This window comes from Oncorhynchus gorbuscha, linkage group LG26 (genome assembly GCF_021184085.1).
Source record: "Oncorhynchus gorbuscha isolate QuinsamMale2020 ecotype Even-year linkage group LG26, OgorEven_v1.0, whole genome shotgun sequence".
NCBI lineage: Eukaryota > Metazoa > Chordata > Actinopteri > Salmoniformes > Salmonidae > Oncorhynchus > Oncorhynchus gorbuscha.
Genome location: NC_060198.1, coordinates 23298883 through 23314741, shown reverse-complemented (window position 1 = coordinate 23314741; position 15859 = coordinate 23298883). Strand labels below are relative to the sequence as shown.

The 15859-nt window shown below is 43.6% G+C and overlaps 2 protein-coding genes across 3 annotated transcripts; one reads left to right on the top strand and one right to left on the bottom strand.

Moving 5' to 3' along the window:
* Positions 1–3753: 3753 nt before the first annotated feature.
* On the top strand, positions 3754–10330 carry LOC124016255 (all-trans-retinol 13,14-reductase-like). The gene is made up of 11 exons (XM_046331805.1): positions 3754–4160; positions 4883–5065; positions 5446–5687; positions 5875–6070; positions 6343–6540; positions 6709–6828; positions 6969–7107; positions 7692–7801; positions 8163–8329; positions 8625–8784; positions 9046–10330. The coding sequence occupies exons 1-11, from the start codon at positions 3995–3997 to the stop codon at positions 9198–9200; spliced, it is 1836 nt and encodes a 611-aa protein (XP_046187761.1). The 5' UTR covers positions 3754–3994; the 3' UTR covers positions 9201–10330.
* Positions 10331–11201: 871 nt separating this feature from the next.
* LOC124015077 lies at positions 11202–13796 on the bottom strand. 2 transcript variants are annotated; one of them, XM_046330001.1, is made up of 4 exons: positions 13640–13796; positions 12400–12467; positions 11881–12133; positions 11202–11737 (listed from the first exon to the last, which is right to left on the bottom strand). In XM_046330001.1, exons 2-4 carry the CDS (start codon positions 12429–12431, stop codon positions 11615–11617), a joined length of 408 nt encoding a protein of 135 aa, XP_046185957.1. In that variant the 5' UTR covers positions 12432–12467; positions 13640–13796; the 3' UTR covers positions 11202–11614. The 2 variants fall into 2 exon arrangements, with proteins under 2 accessions (XP_046185957.1, XP_046185958.1); XM_046330002.1 differs by having other exon boundaries at positions 11905–12133.
* Between the last annotated feature and the right edge of the window lie 2063 nt (positions 13797–15859).

Genomic DNA, 15859 nt, shown 5'->3' with positions numbered 1-15859 from the left:
AAAAGAGCACCTCCTCCCAGCTGCCCACTGCACTGAGGCTAGGTAACACGGTCTCCACCGATAAATCCATGATTATCGAAAACTTCAATAAGCACTTCTCAACGGCTGGCCATGCCTTCCGCTTGGCTACTCCAACCTCGGCCAACAGCTCTGCCCCCCCCGCAGCTCCTCGCCCAAGCCTCTCCAGGTTCTCCTTTACCCAAATCCAGATAGCAGATGTTCTGAAAGAGCTGCAAAACCTGGACCCGTACAAATCAGCTGGGCTTGACAATCTGGACCCTCTATTTCTGAAACTATCTGCCGCCATTGTCGCAACCCCTATTACCAGCCTGTTCAACCTCTCTTTCATATCGTCTGAGATCCCCAAGGATTCAAAGGGGGAAGACACACTGGACCCAAACTGTTATAGACCTATATCCATCCTGCCCTGCCTATCTAAGGTCTTCGAAAGCCAAGTCAACAAACAGGTCACTGACCATCTCGAATCCCACCGTACCTTCTCCGCTGTGCAATCTGGTTTCCGAGCCGGTCATGGGTGCACCTCAGCTGCACTCAAGGTACTAAACGATATCATAACCGCCATCGATAAAAAACAGTACTGTGCAGCCGTCTTCATCGACCTCGCCAAGGCTTTCGACTCTGTCAATCACCATATTCTTATCGGCAGACTAAATAGCCTCGGTTTTTCAGATGACTGCCTTGCCTGGTTCACCAATTACTTTGCAGACAGAGTTCAGTGTGTCAAATCGGAGGGCATGCTGTCCGGTCCTCTGGCAGTCTCTATGGGGGTGCCACAGGGTTCAATTCTCGGGCCGACTCTTTTCTCTGAATATATCAATGATGTTGCTCTTGCTGCGGGCGATTCCCTGATCCACCTCTACGCAGACGACACCATTCTATATACTTTTGGCCCATCATTGGACACTGTGCTATCTAACCTCCAAACGAGCTTCAATGGCATACAGCACTCCTTCCGTGGCCTCCAACTGCTCTTAAACACGTGTAAAACCAAATGCATGCTTTTCAACCGATCGCTGCCTGCACCCGCATGCCCGACTAGCATCACCACCCTGGATGGTTCCGACCTTGAATATGTGGACATTTATAAGTACCTAGGTGTCTGGCTAGACTGCAAACTCTCCTTCCAGACTCACATCAAACATCTCCAATCGAAAATCAAATCAAGAGTCGGCTTTCTATTCCACAACAAAGCCTCCTTCACTCACGCCGCCAAGCTTACCCTAGTAAAACTGACTATCCTACCGTTCCTCGACTTCGGCGATGTCATCTACAAAATGGCTTTCAACACTCTACTCAGCAAACTGGATGCAGTCTATCACAGTGCCATCCGTTTTGTCACTAAAGCACCTTATACCACCCACCACTGCGACTTGTATGCTCTAGTCGGCTGGCCCTCACTACATATTCGTCGCCAGACCCACTGGCTCCAGGTCATCTACAAGTCCATGTTAGGTAAAGCTCCGCCTTATCTCAGTTCACTGGTCACGATGGCAACACCCATCCGTAGCACGCACTCCAGCAGGTGTACTTCACTGATCATCCCTAAAGCCAACACCTCATTTGGCCGCCTTTCGTTCCAGTACTCTGCTGCCTGTGACTGGAACGAACTGCAAAAATCGCTGAAGTTGGAGACTTTTATCTCCCTCACCAACTTCAAACATCAGCTATCCGAGCAGCTAACCGATCGCTGCAGCTGTACATAGTCTATTGGTAAATAGCCCACCCATTTTCACCTACCTCATTTCCATACTGTTTTTATACTGTTTTTTATTTATTTACTTTTCTGCTCTTTTGCACACCAATATCTCTACCTGTATATGACCATCTGATCATTTATCACTCCAGTGTTAATCTGCAAAATTGTATTATTCGCCTACCTCCTCATGCCTTTTGCACACATTGTATATAGACTGCCCATTTTTTTCTACTGTGTTATTGACTTGTTAATTGTTTACTCCATGTGTAACTCTGTGTTGTCTGTTCACACTGCTATGCTTTATCTTGGCCAGGTCGCAGTTGCAAATGAGAACTTGTTCTCAACTAGCCTACCTGGTTAAATAAAGGTGAAATAAATCAAATAAAAAAGACTGTAAGTACCACCTTTATTTATGTGACCACACGGGCACTTTTTCTATTTGTTTTTGATGTGTCAAAAGCCTTCTTTCTATTTGATTTTAAAAAAAAGATTATTTCCACCCAGGTCTGCTGTACAGTACAGTACACACCAATTTGACAAATAAACATCTCCAGAGTTTTACACGTTGCGTTGCTTGATGTTGGTTACAAGGAAGGCCTTCTGGAGCCATTCATCAGGCCTTCTGGGTAACCAACAGCAAGGAACCCATCAAGTAAAACTCTGGAGCCGTTTTACTTGTTCAACTGGGCAGACCTTTTTATTACACTTTCGCAACAGAGGACCTTGTGATGCAGTAGTACAGGATGCTAGGTCTATTAGGTCAGTTGAAATTGATGCACCCCAGGCTTTGGGGGATTTGGTGATAATTAGTTTGGGAAAGAGAAAGCTAAAGGCACTAGACACGAAACAGAAGAAAACAGACTGAGGATGTACTACTTCTCCAATAGGATACGCTTGTTTTTGTTTTCTGTTGCGAAACATTTAGCTATAATGTGCCCTAATATAAATATGACCCTGGAAACTCCAGAGGAATGACATACAACAATGACACGTTTGTGTGCTCCCGATGAGTGTAAGGTCATAGAGGTTCTTACTTTTAGTATGGTTTCTACATTCCATAATGCTCACATGTATCCATGGCATTTTCAAACACTAAGAATATGAGTTTGGAGATTTCAATTAGATGAATCCATGATTGAACAATTTCAAGATGCTTCTGTATTTGACTGTGTATCAGTCACAGTTTCTAGATGTACTGTAAATGACAGACTGTGAATGTAGATAGACAATAGACTAGAGGCAAACGCTAACTACAGTAACAGTGTATTGTTTAAAGGAAAATGAACTATACATTTGATGATGCGCACAATTAAATGCTTAAAATCAACGAGACCAAATTGGCGTCTGATTCTGTGGAAGGATCTGTTTTTTATTGAACCTTTATTGAACCTTTATTTAACCTTTATTTAACTAGGCACGTCAGTTAATATCAAATTCTTATTTACAATGACGGTCTAGGAACAGAACCGCCTTTTTCAGGGGCAGAACAACAGATGTTTGTTTTAAGCTTGTCACGTCGGGGGATTGGTGAATGCACCAATTTGTAAGTCGCTCTGGATAAGAGCGTCTGCTAAATGACTTAAATGTAAATGTAAATGATTCCATCTAGCAACCTTTCGGTTACTGGCCCAACGTTCTAACCACTAGACTACCTGCCACCCCATAGCATCCCAGTCAAGCTACATTTATTAGGGGGTTTAAGAAACAGCAGAAGCTCTCCCACTTTTTAGGCCCACGTGCAAGGGTTTTCCAAGGTTAAGAACACATGTGGTAGCCCAAGCACATGATAACGTACTATTGGTAGGCCTATCAGGAGGATATGCATTCCACGCCATAATGACCTCATCTGACTCCATTTTCCACTGTCACTGAAAAGAATGAATTGTTCCAACTGATATTCAATGAAACTAGCATCAAATATTAGATTATCAATGCCTCGTCAGATAATATCGATAGAAACAGTTCCCCCTGTGTTTCTAAGAGCCCTGCCCATTGTCACTCCTCATCCCCAAAGGCCAAAGCACAAATGGTGGGTGATTTAGATGATTTAATCATCTGTGTTATATATATAATTCTCTTCTTTCTTTCCATCCCTCAGTTCCCCCACTGCTTCAACCCTTCAATCTCTTCCGCAACAGACAGCTCAGGATATTCAGCCATCTACCAACCAACAAGCACAATACTTAAAAACAGTTTCAACAAGCGTAGGTGTTTCCTTCAGGACGTGACAGATAACCGTGCTCCCTGTGCCTCTAACCTCCTGCCGAACTGTCCAGGATGTGGCCAGTGCTGTTTGGTGTGTTCACTGCTTTGGTGGTGGCCTGGGTGACCGTCTACATTCGAAATTATTCCAAGAGAAAGAGGGTCTTTTCCCAGGAGTGCCTGCGACCACCGGGGCCATTGGTGACCGACAAGAAGCAGAGAGATGAGGTGCTGAAGAAAGGTGAGTTGTCAATGGTACAGGACTCAATGTTGTTGATGATGGTAGGTTTGCCTAAGTAAGATGGGGGAATTAGTTAGCTGTGTTTTTGAACTGCTGTTGAAAATGACGCCGTGCTATGAATAGAAGAGACAGGATTATATCCATCTCTGGATTGGGTTACTGTATACATATAATGTCAAATGTGATCTGTTACTGTTGTGTTGATGTCTGACAAGGCCATGTCTACTATAATGTAGGCTTCAACAGTATGTGCTTAAACAATGAATGGTTATTTGACAGCAATACCCTAACTTGACAAGGGTTACAAATATGACCTAAGCATTTGAATGAAATATTAAAACAACGGGTGTGAGGCATGTGCATGGTGTGACAAACATAGCAGCTCTTGGAAATATTACATTTGAGTTCACCATTCCTTAAAACCCTTTTTTTTATTGTGTGAGTGGATGACGAAAAAGGGAAAAGTTGCATCCACGTTGCCTGCCACTTCCGCCGGTCTTCCCAATTAAGATGGTCGATTCCCCGGTGATTGTCTGTCTAAATCACATTGATGTTATTCTGAGTGATTGTTTTTTTTAGAATCGACTTCAACGCCAACATGTGAAAATGAACCGAGCAGAAAGTACACACAAACACACTGCACTTTTACGAATAGGATATCCTCTTTTCTGCCTATATCTATGATGATATTAACTCACCCCTCCCCCTATCACCATTTCCAGGTTTCAGAGTGGACCGTGTCCCGGAGAACCTTGACGCTATAGTGATTGGCAGCGGTATCGGGGGGCTGACAGCAGCAGCGGTTCTAGCCAAAGCAGGGAAGAGGGTTGTGGTTCTAGAGCAGCATGACCAGGCTGGAGGGTGCACTCACAGCTTTGAGAACCATGGCTTTGAGTTTGACGTAGGTAAGAGCCACTGTGACAGAACCGCCCATGGACCACACTCAAGGAGGCCTTAAAGTGCATGTAACTCAAGTTGTTCGGGCTAGTAAGGTTATTCGTGTTTGTTAATCTCGGTGAAAAATCAGAACTTGTTTCATTGAGAATTTACAAAGCGAAAACTATTCTCTGGTGAGAGTGGTGACAGACGGCCAGAGGCCAGTGCTCCACGCAAAAGTTGGTTCAGGGATGCAGAGATTAAGCAAAATGAAATGGCGAGTGGTGTTTGATGAACTCAATCTAGGCACAGTCATAAGCGAGGATCATTGGGCAGGATAAGCTTCTAATACATGCACAAATGATCCAGCAAATATTCTCTCACCACCTCTACCCCCTCCCTCTGTTAGGGATCCACTACCTGGGCCAGCTCCATGAGAACAGCATGTTTCGTGTGGCCCTGGATCAGATCAGTGAGGGCCAGATCCAGTTCAACAGGTTGGAGCAGCACTTTGACACACTGATCCTAGGTCAGGGTGAAGACCGCAGGGACTACCACATCCTCTCTGGGAAGACAGAGATGGCTGAGAGCCTGAAGAGGCAGTTTCCTGATGATGTGGAGGCCTTGAATGAATATTTCAAGTATATGAAGGTACTGTGTGTGTGTGTGTGTGTGTGTGTGTGTGTGTGTGTGTGTGTGTGTGTGTGTGTGTGTGTGTGTGTGTGTGTGTGTGTGTGTGTGTGTGTGTGTGTGTGTGTGTGTGTGTGTGTGTGTGTGTGTGTGTGTGTGTGTGTGTGTGTGTGATCATAAACTCTCTCATGTCTTCCCCATGCTGCAGAAGGCAGCTCGTCGTATCAATCTCCTGGCCGGCCTCAAGATGATGCCCATGTGGCTGGTAGGCTTCCTGGCTCGGACTGGCCTATTAGAGCGCATCTCCTCAGTGTTCCGCATGGCCATCACCAAACACACAGAGAAGATGACCACTCTGACCAAGAACAAAGACCTGCACGCCCTCTCCGCATACCTCTTCTATGGTCAGTCCCTATACACATCCACTCCCAGCGTGAATTCCAATACTTTTAATGGACAACTATTTTCCGAACTGAACTGACACACTCTTGCTAGTTTACAACATAGTCCTAGAACACACAATTGAGTGTTCTTCTGTCCTTCTTGGATGTAGAGCATGTGGTTACATTTCTCTCTCTCTGCATGTTCTGTAATGTAGTGGTTTGGGGGTCCCTGGGGGAAAAAGGTTGGCAACCCCTGCTCTAATGTGAAATGTAACTGTTTCCCCTGCTGGTAGGTGTTCCCCCTAAGGAATCCAGTTTCCTAATGAATACTCTACTGCTGCAGCACTATAAGAGGGGAGCCTACTACCCCATTGGAGGGGCCAGTGAGATCGCCTTCCACATAATCCCAGTCATCCGGAAGGCAGGTGGCGCTGTGCTGGTCAGAGCCCCTGTACAGAGGGTCCTTCTGAATGAGGAGGGCTCAGCGTATGGTCAGTATCTAGTTCCGAGGGGGAAAGCACTAAATCAATGACATTGTACTATTAGATATGCTTACTGTTGACCGTCTTCCATGGGAATCTTTGGCGTTACATTAGACTCATTGCAAAGTGAATTGTTGGTTTTTGTCCACTGACCTCTGGTCGACCTCTGGTTGTCAGGTGTGACGGTGAGGAAAGGTCAGGAGGAGGTGGAGGTGTTGGCTCCAGTGGTCATCTCCAACGCTGGCATCTTCAACACCTTTGAGAAGTTCCTGCCCCCAGAGATACAGGCCAAGCCGGGTGAGTGGGGGCGGTCATGAATTGTACTGAACTCTAGCCATGCTGAACATTTAACTGAAACAGGTTGAAACATGAGGAAACGTGACGAGTAGACAGTGTTGGACTGATTTGGACTAATCAGATGTGTTCTATGTTCCCAGACATCCAGGCCCTGCTGGGGAGGATGCAGCATGGAATGGGCAACTTCCTGGTGTTTGTGGGTCTGGACGGCACGAAGGAGGAGCTGGGCATCACCTCTATGAACTACTGGATGTACAAAGAAAACGACCTGGACACACTGTTAGTACAGTAGCGGGTCTCTTGAATTCTATTATCTTTGATTCTGTCACTCGCTCGTTCATTTGGTCTTTGTTCGTTCTGTAGCGAAATATAGTACGACATTTGTGTTCTATTGTGTTCTATTTAATTCAGGGATGGGCAACTCCAGTCATTGGGGGGCCTGATTGGTGTCACACTTTTGCCCCAGTCAGGCCCAGCTAAAACGCCTGACTCCAGTAATCAGCTAATCACGATCTTCAGTGTAGAATGCAACTCGTTTCATGAGCTGTGTTTGCTAGGGATGGGGGAAAGGTGTGACACCCGTAGCCGTGGGAAGCAGGGGTGCTGAGGGTGCTGCAGCATCCCCTGACAAATCAGAATTAAATAATATAATATACAGATGAATGAAATCAAAATGTTTCCATGCCAAATGAGTGCACTAGGCCTTAATTACTTACTCCTGTATGTGCAGAGAAAATGAAATGAAATGAACTGCACTTTGTGAAATCCCTTGCACTTTGAGGGCCTAACCACAGTATTACATGCCTTCACTTTTACATCACATGTATACTTATTTAAGCGTACGTGTAATGTTTTGATTGTAGGATGGAGCGCTACAGCTCTCTGAGCCGAGAGGAGGTGGTGGGGAACATCCCCATGATGTTCATTCATTCCCCCTCTGCCAAAGACCCCACCTCCAGTACCCGCCATCCAGGTAGCAGCCTCAACAACACACACCTGCACCAATAATAAATCAATCCAATTTCATTTGTCACATGCTTCGTAAAAACAACAGCTGTAGACCAACAGTGAAATCCTTCTTATATAGAATATAACGTCGTATTTGAATTCATAGAGCACCCATCCCACCAACAGAAACACCGAAAAGACAGAGTAAAGTATAATATATCAAATAAAACATTTGAGATGAGCAGTGATGATCCGTACTTCAATGCTGCTGAAGGTCGATTTTCACACCAAAAAGAAAAGCAGATAGTTTCACACATTAATTATGAGAAAGAGTTTTTATAGCTCAAATGATTGTCTTCTAAGACTCTCTCTCCACCTCCCAACAGGGAAGACCTGTATGACTCTGTTGACCATGGCCAAGTTTGAGTGGTTTGAGGACTGGAAAGATACCAAGATAAACAAGAGAGGGCCCGATTACGAAGACCTGAAGATGAGCATGGCCAAGGAGCTCCTAGACTGGGCACTGGTTGTCTTGCCTCAGCTCAGGGATAAGGTACTTTGAAAATATAGCGTAATTTGAGCAAAATACACGATCATATTCAATTTACTGATGTATACAGTAGAGTAGAGTTTCTTTGACAATCCAAAGAGGCATTATAATTCGTTATCACACCCATTGTGCTTGGAATCAAGTCTTCTTTGAGGCAATAATGTCATCCAATTGTAATGTCTCATACCTGCTGGCTGTCTCTGTACCTACCAGCACAAGGTGTTGAAAATACGTATTTTTGGTTGAAAGATGATGAAAAACCGAGTTTGCTCACTGGGTACCTTGTGTCTCGCTATAGGTGGTGTATATGGAGGCTTCCACTCCCCTGACCAACATGCACTACTTGGGCGCCCCGCGTGGAGAGATGTATGGGGCTGAACACAACCTGGACCGCTTCAGCCCGGAGACGGTGGCCAGAACCCGGCCCCCCACCCCCGTCAAGGGACTCTACCTCACCGGTGAGAAAGAAATGGGTCACTGTGGTAGTATTTGAGTTGTTTTTGAGTACATTGGTCACAAAGGCACAAGGCGATGCTTGACTGTGGCAGTTCTATGAGTTACTCAGCAGCGTAACATGCAAGAACTGAAAGCCATTTTAAGGTGCTACCATAGATAATAATGTTTCTGATCTATTCTAGATGGTTCTACACATTGTTCAAACCTACTGTCAGTAGTTTTCATATCAGCAAACCCTTTGTTTGTCTTGTTCTGAACCCCAGGCCAGGACGTGTTCTGTAACGGGATGGCCGGTGCTCTGCACGGAGGAATCCTGTGTGCCTCGACAGTTCTGGACCGTGTTCTCTACATGGACCTCCTAGCGCTGAAGAAACAGCTCAAAAAGCAGACTCGTGAAAAGGCTCGTAACAAGGCCTGAGAAACTATTTGGACACAGCACTGACCACAGTCAAAATCATTACATAAACCAATACCGTGTAGGCTACTGCATACAGTATGTCACATTTCTTCACCCTGTCTATCACCCTGTCTATCACCCTGTCTATGACCCTGTCTATCACCCTGTCTATCAACCTGTCTATCACCCTATCTATGACCCTGTCCATGACCCTGTCTATCACCCTGTCCATGACCCTATCTATCACCCTATCTATGACCCTGTCTATGACCCTGTCTATCACCCTGTGTATGACCCTGTCTATCACCCTGTCTATGACCCTATCTATGACCCTGTCTATGACCCTGTCTATCACCCTGTCTATGACCCTGTCTATCACCCTGTCTATGACCCTGTCTATGACCCTGTCTATGACCCTGTCTATCACCCTGTGTATGACCCTGTCTATCACCCTGTCTATGACCCTGTCTATGACCCTGTCTATGACCCTGTCTATCACCCTGTCTATGACCCTGTCTATGACCCTGTCTATCACCCTGTCTATCACCCTGTCTATCACCCTGTCTATCACCCTGTCTATCAGTTTCATGTAACAGTACCATGTTGTCTTATATTGAATGAAAATATGGTGTCTTTCTTTCTTACCTGTTATGGTTACACATTGCCATCTCTTTAGCTTTGTTTAATGATGTTCGGGAAAAAAGAGACATCACTGGATTCCTCACAGTCGTAAATGATTGCTACTCTTTAGTCAGATCGCAGGCAGAAACATGGGTGTGTTTTATGTTTCGTTTCCATTGAAGTGCTTCTGTGGGATAGACAAACTCATTAAGGTGCACTTTGCACCCCCCCCCCCTCTCCACTGAGGGTAGGTTCAGCCAGATTATGTTCAATACTTGTACAATCCATTGTAACCAAGTAATGCTGCTACTGTAGTATCTTTCACTGTTACACTGTGCTTACACTGCTGTACGTTTTGCACCTAGTACTGTAGACAGACACCAGGTAGGTTTCAGCTTGTCCTGTTCTATCGACTCAAATGGCAGATAGGAGAAAATAAGTCACTCTCACTGCACCTCACTTCTCAGTACAAACACTATGCTGGGAACTGGACATTGAACTCCCATGCCATTAAAATCACTTAAACATTCACGACAAGTGTTACTGTGCCTTCGGAAAGTATTCAGACCCCTTGACTTTTTCCACATTTTGTTACGTTACAGCCTTATTCTAACATGGATGAAATAAAAAATAATGTCCAATCTACACACAATACTCCATTATGACAAAAGCGAAAACAGGTTTTTAGAAATGTTACCAAATGTATTTATTTTTTAATTTAAAACAGAAATACCTTATTTACATAACTATTCAGACCTTTTGCTATGAGATTCATGATGAGTGAGTAACTTTGCACTGACACCTGTCCTGAAGACAAGTGTTAGTTCCCCAAGTTAATGCCTAGGCTTCAGCTCATCGGGCTAACACAGTCCACAAGCACACTAGAGACCCAGGTTTCAATCCCAGTCTGTCATATTTGCAAAATGCTAGTATTGTTCATGTACATAAAGCAAAACAGTGTTGGGTTAGTAGCATTGAGGCATCTCAGTAACAACTGCTCAACCTCTGGCCTAATCTTAGATCATGAATGACAGAGATGGGCCATATATGTTTTGATCATAGTTTACAGTCATAGGCAAGGGGACATTAAGTCAAGGGGTTACTATTTTACTGTCACTTAGTACACTACACACCATCAGCCAAAGACTTGTTCATATTCATGTCAGGATATATGATTGGGCAACTGGAGTAAGAGGAAATAACGTGTTTATGGCCGAGAGGAATGCCAAAAACTGTCATGTCCATCACATAGTACATTTCAGTTTGTCTGTTCAATATCTTACCAGTGTTTTACAGAACAGCTTCCTGGGTAGGGCTGTTATGTAACCTATCTGGCCAAAGAGCACGGACGATGTGTTACAGCATCAGACATGACCAATATAGGACAGATTGAATCTTTGGTAACGAAAACAGACTTTATTTACCATATTACACAGCAAGTTCCATGGCACCTTGAAAAAGTAACACCTTGAAAAATACCATTTGAAAGATGTATTAATATTTACACACTGGTATGTACAGATTGGTAGCTATAGCTACTACGCAACCCCATTCAATCTCTTGTCCCCAACTTCTGCTTTACAGTTACACACTTTCATAGATGTCCAAACACTTGCTTTTCCTTATGGTCTCCAAACTTTACACCTCACGTCCCCATTGAACAATCCCAAGGACCAAGTCTCTGTGGTATACATGTACATATCCAGCTTCAGAATCCCCACTCCACATACAGTATGTGCCATATTCTGTGTCATTTATCCCTTAGTATGTGGCTTCAGGCCTCCCCCTCGCAGGCTTCCTAAGCTGGTACGGTCCTATGGTTGGGAGTGGGGTTCAGGAGACGCCGAGTAAGGTTGCAGGGGGGAAACAGGCGCGTTGGAGACCTCCGAGTAGGCTGGAGGAAGCTCTGGGTGGATAAAGTCTGGCTTCATCTCCACCTAGACAAAATGAGATTGGATGAATAGACTAGAAGCATTGAGATTAAAAAACACTTACAATACAGTACAGTGTTTTACCCAAAAAAGTGTGAATAAAAATGTATTGTAAAGTTGTAAACCCTATTGAACAGTACAATTTGTACCTCGTGTTTAGGATGGACTAATACCTCATTGTAGGCCGGAGGTGGGCTGGAGAACTCTGAGGTGCTGTAGCGAGGAGGCCTGTGGAGGTCTTCGCTGTCATAAGATACTGCGGGGAAGGGAATGACGTAGATGGAGGGCCTGTCTCGTCTCTCCTCCCGGTCCAGTTGCTCCTGGCGGGCCCGGTGGAAGGCCTTACAAAAGGCTGTGCAGCAGATGATGGTGATGCCAAATGTGATCATCGGGATGAAGATTCTAAGGGAAGATAAATGTAATTGGTTCGTGAAATTGCTCATTACTGTAGGAGCACCTGACCAGACACAGGCAAAGTCCATTTCAGTAAGGGTGTGTGTGTGTGTGTGTGTGTGTGTGTGTGTGTGTGTGTGTGTGTGTGTGTGTGTGTGTGTGTGTGTGTGTGTGTGTGTGTGTGTGTGTGTGTGTGTGTGTGTGTGTGTGTGTGTGTGTGTGTGTGTGTGTGTGTCCTAGACTGATATGAATGTGGACAGGAATGGGACTCTTACTCTAAAAAGTAAAAAGACTCTTGTATCGGCATCTTGTGAAGTTAACACCCGCACACCTCAGTAGAAACCTGCAAGAACAAACACAACACCATAGTTTGACATCCCTTTTCGTCCTCCCGATCGAATAATCAACGGTGTTCGTCCGTAGACGCCGGGGCGGTAGTCAAATTGGACAGGGTCGAGTGTGTCTGGGAGGGAGGTGATGTGGTCTTTGAATAGCCTCTCCAAGCACTTCATGGTGACGGAGGTGAGGGCTAAGGGTCGATAGTCATTCAGTTCAGTTCATTTCTCATTCTTGGGCACGGGGATGATAGTGGACGTCTTGAAACAGGCATAGCCTCGGAAAGTAGGGGTGCTGAGGGTGCTGTAGCACCCCCTGAAAAACCAGAATAAAAAATATATATATACAGTTTGGACACACCTACTCATTCAAGGGTTTTTCTTTATTTTGACTATTTTCTCCATTGTAGAATACTAGTGAGGACATCAAAACTATGAAATAACACATGGAATCATGTAGTAACCCCCCAAAAGGTGTTAAGAGAAATGTGCGGGGGTACAGTGTTGTCGTGCCCTCTTCACGACTGTCTTGGTGTGTTTGGACCATGATAGCTTGTTGGTGATGTGGACACCAGGGAACTTGAAACTCTGGACACACGTAAAACTTCATCTGAGTGAAGTGACTTCACTTGTGAAATCATGTTTTTCCACAACGGTCATAAACATGACTCAGGAAACAGTACCTTTGCAACACTCAGAACCAAATGTCAGCTACCAGAGACTAGTTGCACTTTTTAAAAAAGACCGTTGCAGCGAAAATGTAATGTAAAACTTCTGTCACCCTCAATTTGAATTGGTCAGTATCAAGCTACAGGTAGTATCGGCATTCTACTGTAAAGCTGTGGTGTGTTTATATAAATAGGTTGTTTATGGCCGTCTGTGGCTTGATCGAGAGGCACTCACAGGTGACAGTATATCATGTTAACAAGTCCACAGGTGGATAAAATCACAAGTGGATAAAAAAAAACACAAGTGGAAGTGGAGTGAAAGAACAAGTTTCCAAAGAATAGTATAACTAACAGTGTGTACAACACAAAGAAGTCAACACCAAGAAGAACCTATTCAATTCAGTCTGTCCGAGTAGATATGTGTCCCACATTCATGCCAACAACGTTCTGTTGACCTATAGTCATATTATACTTTGTGTAAACATATAAATCCAAAATGAACTTTATCTTACCTTAAAGCCAGCAGGCCGCTTTCAGTGAACCTGGGAATTCAACGGAAATCAATAAGGACCTGAACCTATGGGTACTATGTGTGTGTGTGTGTGTGTGTGTGTGAATATAGAAGACCTGAGTGTATGTGTATTGTAATGTCTGTGTGTCTTATCTGGCAACGGGTGTGCTATTGAGGGTTAAGGGTTAAGGTGACAGGTTTATAGCAATCCGTTTCTGTTTAAAGGCACAAAGTTACTGTGTCATGTTGTCTTAGCATTAGAATAAGAATATAGAATATCGGGGGAACGTTTTAGACAACAAAATGACATGGACTTAGTTTGTTACACCTCTTAACGCTCTTCATGGCACACGCAGCAGTAGTCTTTTGTTCTATAGTTGGTTTCTAGATTAAGCATGAGAACTTGAGGAAGTTTGATTTGGAAAAGCTACGCATTTATTGACAGACATGTAAATGAAACATTGTTCAACCTCAAAGGATACGCTAAACATCAAAAATGAAACTAACTGACCACATTAACAAGTTTAAAATCACCTTTACATTTCTCAATCTCATATGACCTCACTGCCAGTAAAATATTTTCACCTCGTAACAGAATTCATACACATATTTTCTCAGAGAATTTTCTCTATAATCCATATATTATTTCATCTGAGTTTGAATATTACAAAATATATTAGTGCAAGTCTAATTAAGTGACCAATATCATCCTGCAGAGCCAAAAACTGCAGCAGCAAACAGTGGCTGGTCACATTGACAAAAAAACGGAAGCAACTTTACCACATCATTATACAGCGTTTAGGGCTTGTCCTACTGAGCACAACAGTAGCTCATATACTGGTACTACAGTACTTGTAAAACAATACTGAACGGGACATAGAGCTATTGTATAACTTGCAAAGCATTTCCCAAGTATTCACTACCTTCATGGTTAATAAGCAAGCTGACTTTTTATATTTGATCTAGTCTTGGTTGAAACATAGCAGGTTTTAAGTCGTCCTACCTTGTGACCCTCTTGGTAATATATAACTACATATAGTGGCTATATTTCAGAGTCCTGTCATCATTCCAAGTGGAAATATTGCCTTATTTTCCGTTCATATTACTATGACCAGTAGGGGTCAGTAGAGGTATTTCTACAGTTGACCACGTCCCCATCAAGAAACAACTCAACAACCACTAGCCCGAAACGCTATACCTGACAGGCAATATGATTGAAATTCCACCTGGCCTATCAAAGGGACAGATAAAGCTACAATAGTTATTTCTTATACCAATGATGTGAGTATGTATGTTTACACCCGTTCAATTCTTACTGATCAACATAAAGTGCCTAGGTAGACCTAGGGTTTAGGGTTAGGGGTTGTTTGTGGACAGAGCCGACTTTCCCTCTTCATATTAACCTCTTGAACCTCTGGGGGCAGTATTTCATTTTTGGATGAAAAACGTTCCCGTTTTAAACAAGATAATTTGTCACGAAAAGATGCTCGACTATTCATATAATTGACAGCTTTGGAAAGAAAACACTCTGACGTTTCCAAAACTGCAAAAATATTGTCTGTGAGTGCCACAGAACTAATGCTACAGGCGAAACCAAGATGAAATTTCATACAGGAAGTGAGCCAGATTTTGGAGGTGCTGTGTTCCAATGTCTCCTTATATGGCTGTGAATGCGCAAGGAATGAGCCTACACTTTCTGTCATTTCCCCAAGGTGTTTGCAGCATTGTGACGTATTTGTAGGCATATCATTGGAAAATTGACCATAAGAGACTACATTTACCAGGTGTCCGCTCGGTGTCCTCCGTCGAAACTATTGCGTAATCTCCAGGTGCGTGCATTTTTCCATTTTGAACAGAGGAGAAACCAAACTGCAACGAGTGATTTATCATCGAATAGATATGTGAAAAACACCTTGAGGATTGATTCTAAACAACGTTTGCCATGTTTCTGTTGATATTATGGAGTTAATTTGGAAAAAAATTCACGTTGTAATGACTGAATTTTCGGGGGTTTTTCTTAGCCAAACGTGATGAACAAAACGGAGCGATTTCTCCTACACAAATAATATTTTTGGAAAAACTGAACATTGCTATCTAACTGAGAGTCTCCTCATTGAAAACATCCAAAGTTCTTCAAAGGTAAATGATTTTATTTGAATGCTTTTCTTGTTTTTGTGAAAATATTGCCTGCTGAATGCTAGGCTTAATGCTATGCTAGCTA

Excerpts from the sequence above, each read along its gene's own strand:
- LOC124016255 (XM_046331805.1), top strand. The coding sequence starts at position 3,995 with ATGTGGCCAGTGCTGTTTGGTGTGTTCACTGCTTTGGTGGTGGCCTGG. Across the intron at positions 7,108-7,691 it reads GAAAACGACCTGGACACACT|GATGGAGCGCTACAGCTCTC; the intron begins GTTAGTACAGTA and ends TTTTGATTGTAG. Across the intron at positions 7,802-8,162 it reads CTCCAGTACCCGCCATCCAG|GGAAGACCTGTATGACTCTG; the intron begins GTAGCAGCCTCA and ends ACCTCCCAACAG.
- LOC124015077 (XM_046330001.1), bottom strand. The coding sequence starts at position 12,431 with ATGCCGATACAAGAGTCTTTTTACTTTTTAGA. Across the intron at positions 12,134-12,399 it reads GAGTCTTTTTACTTTTTAGA|AATCTTCATCCCGATGATCA; the intron begins GTAAGAGTCCCA and ends ATCTTCCCTTAG. Across the intron at positions 11,738-11,880 it reads TAGTCCATCCTAAACACGAG|GTGGAGATGAAGCCAGACTT; the intron begins GTACAAATTGTA and ends CATTTTGTCTAG.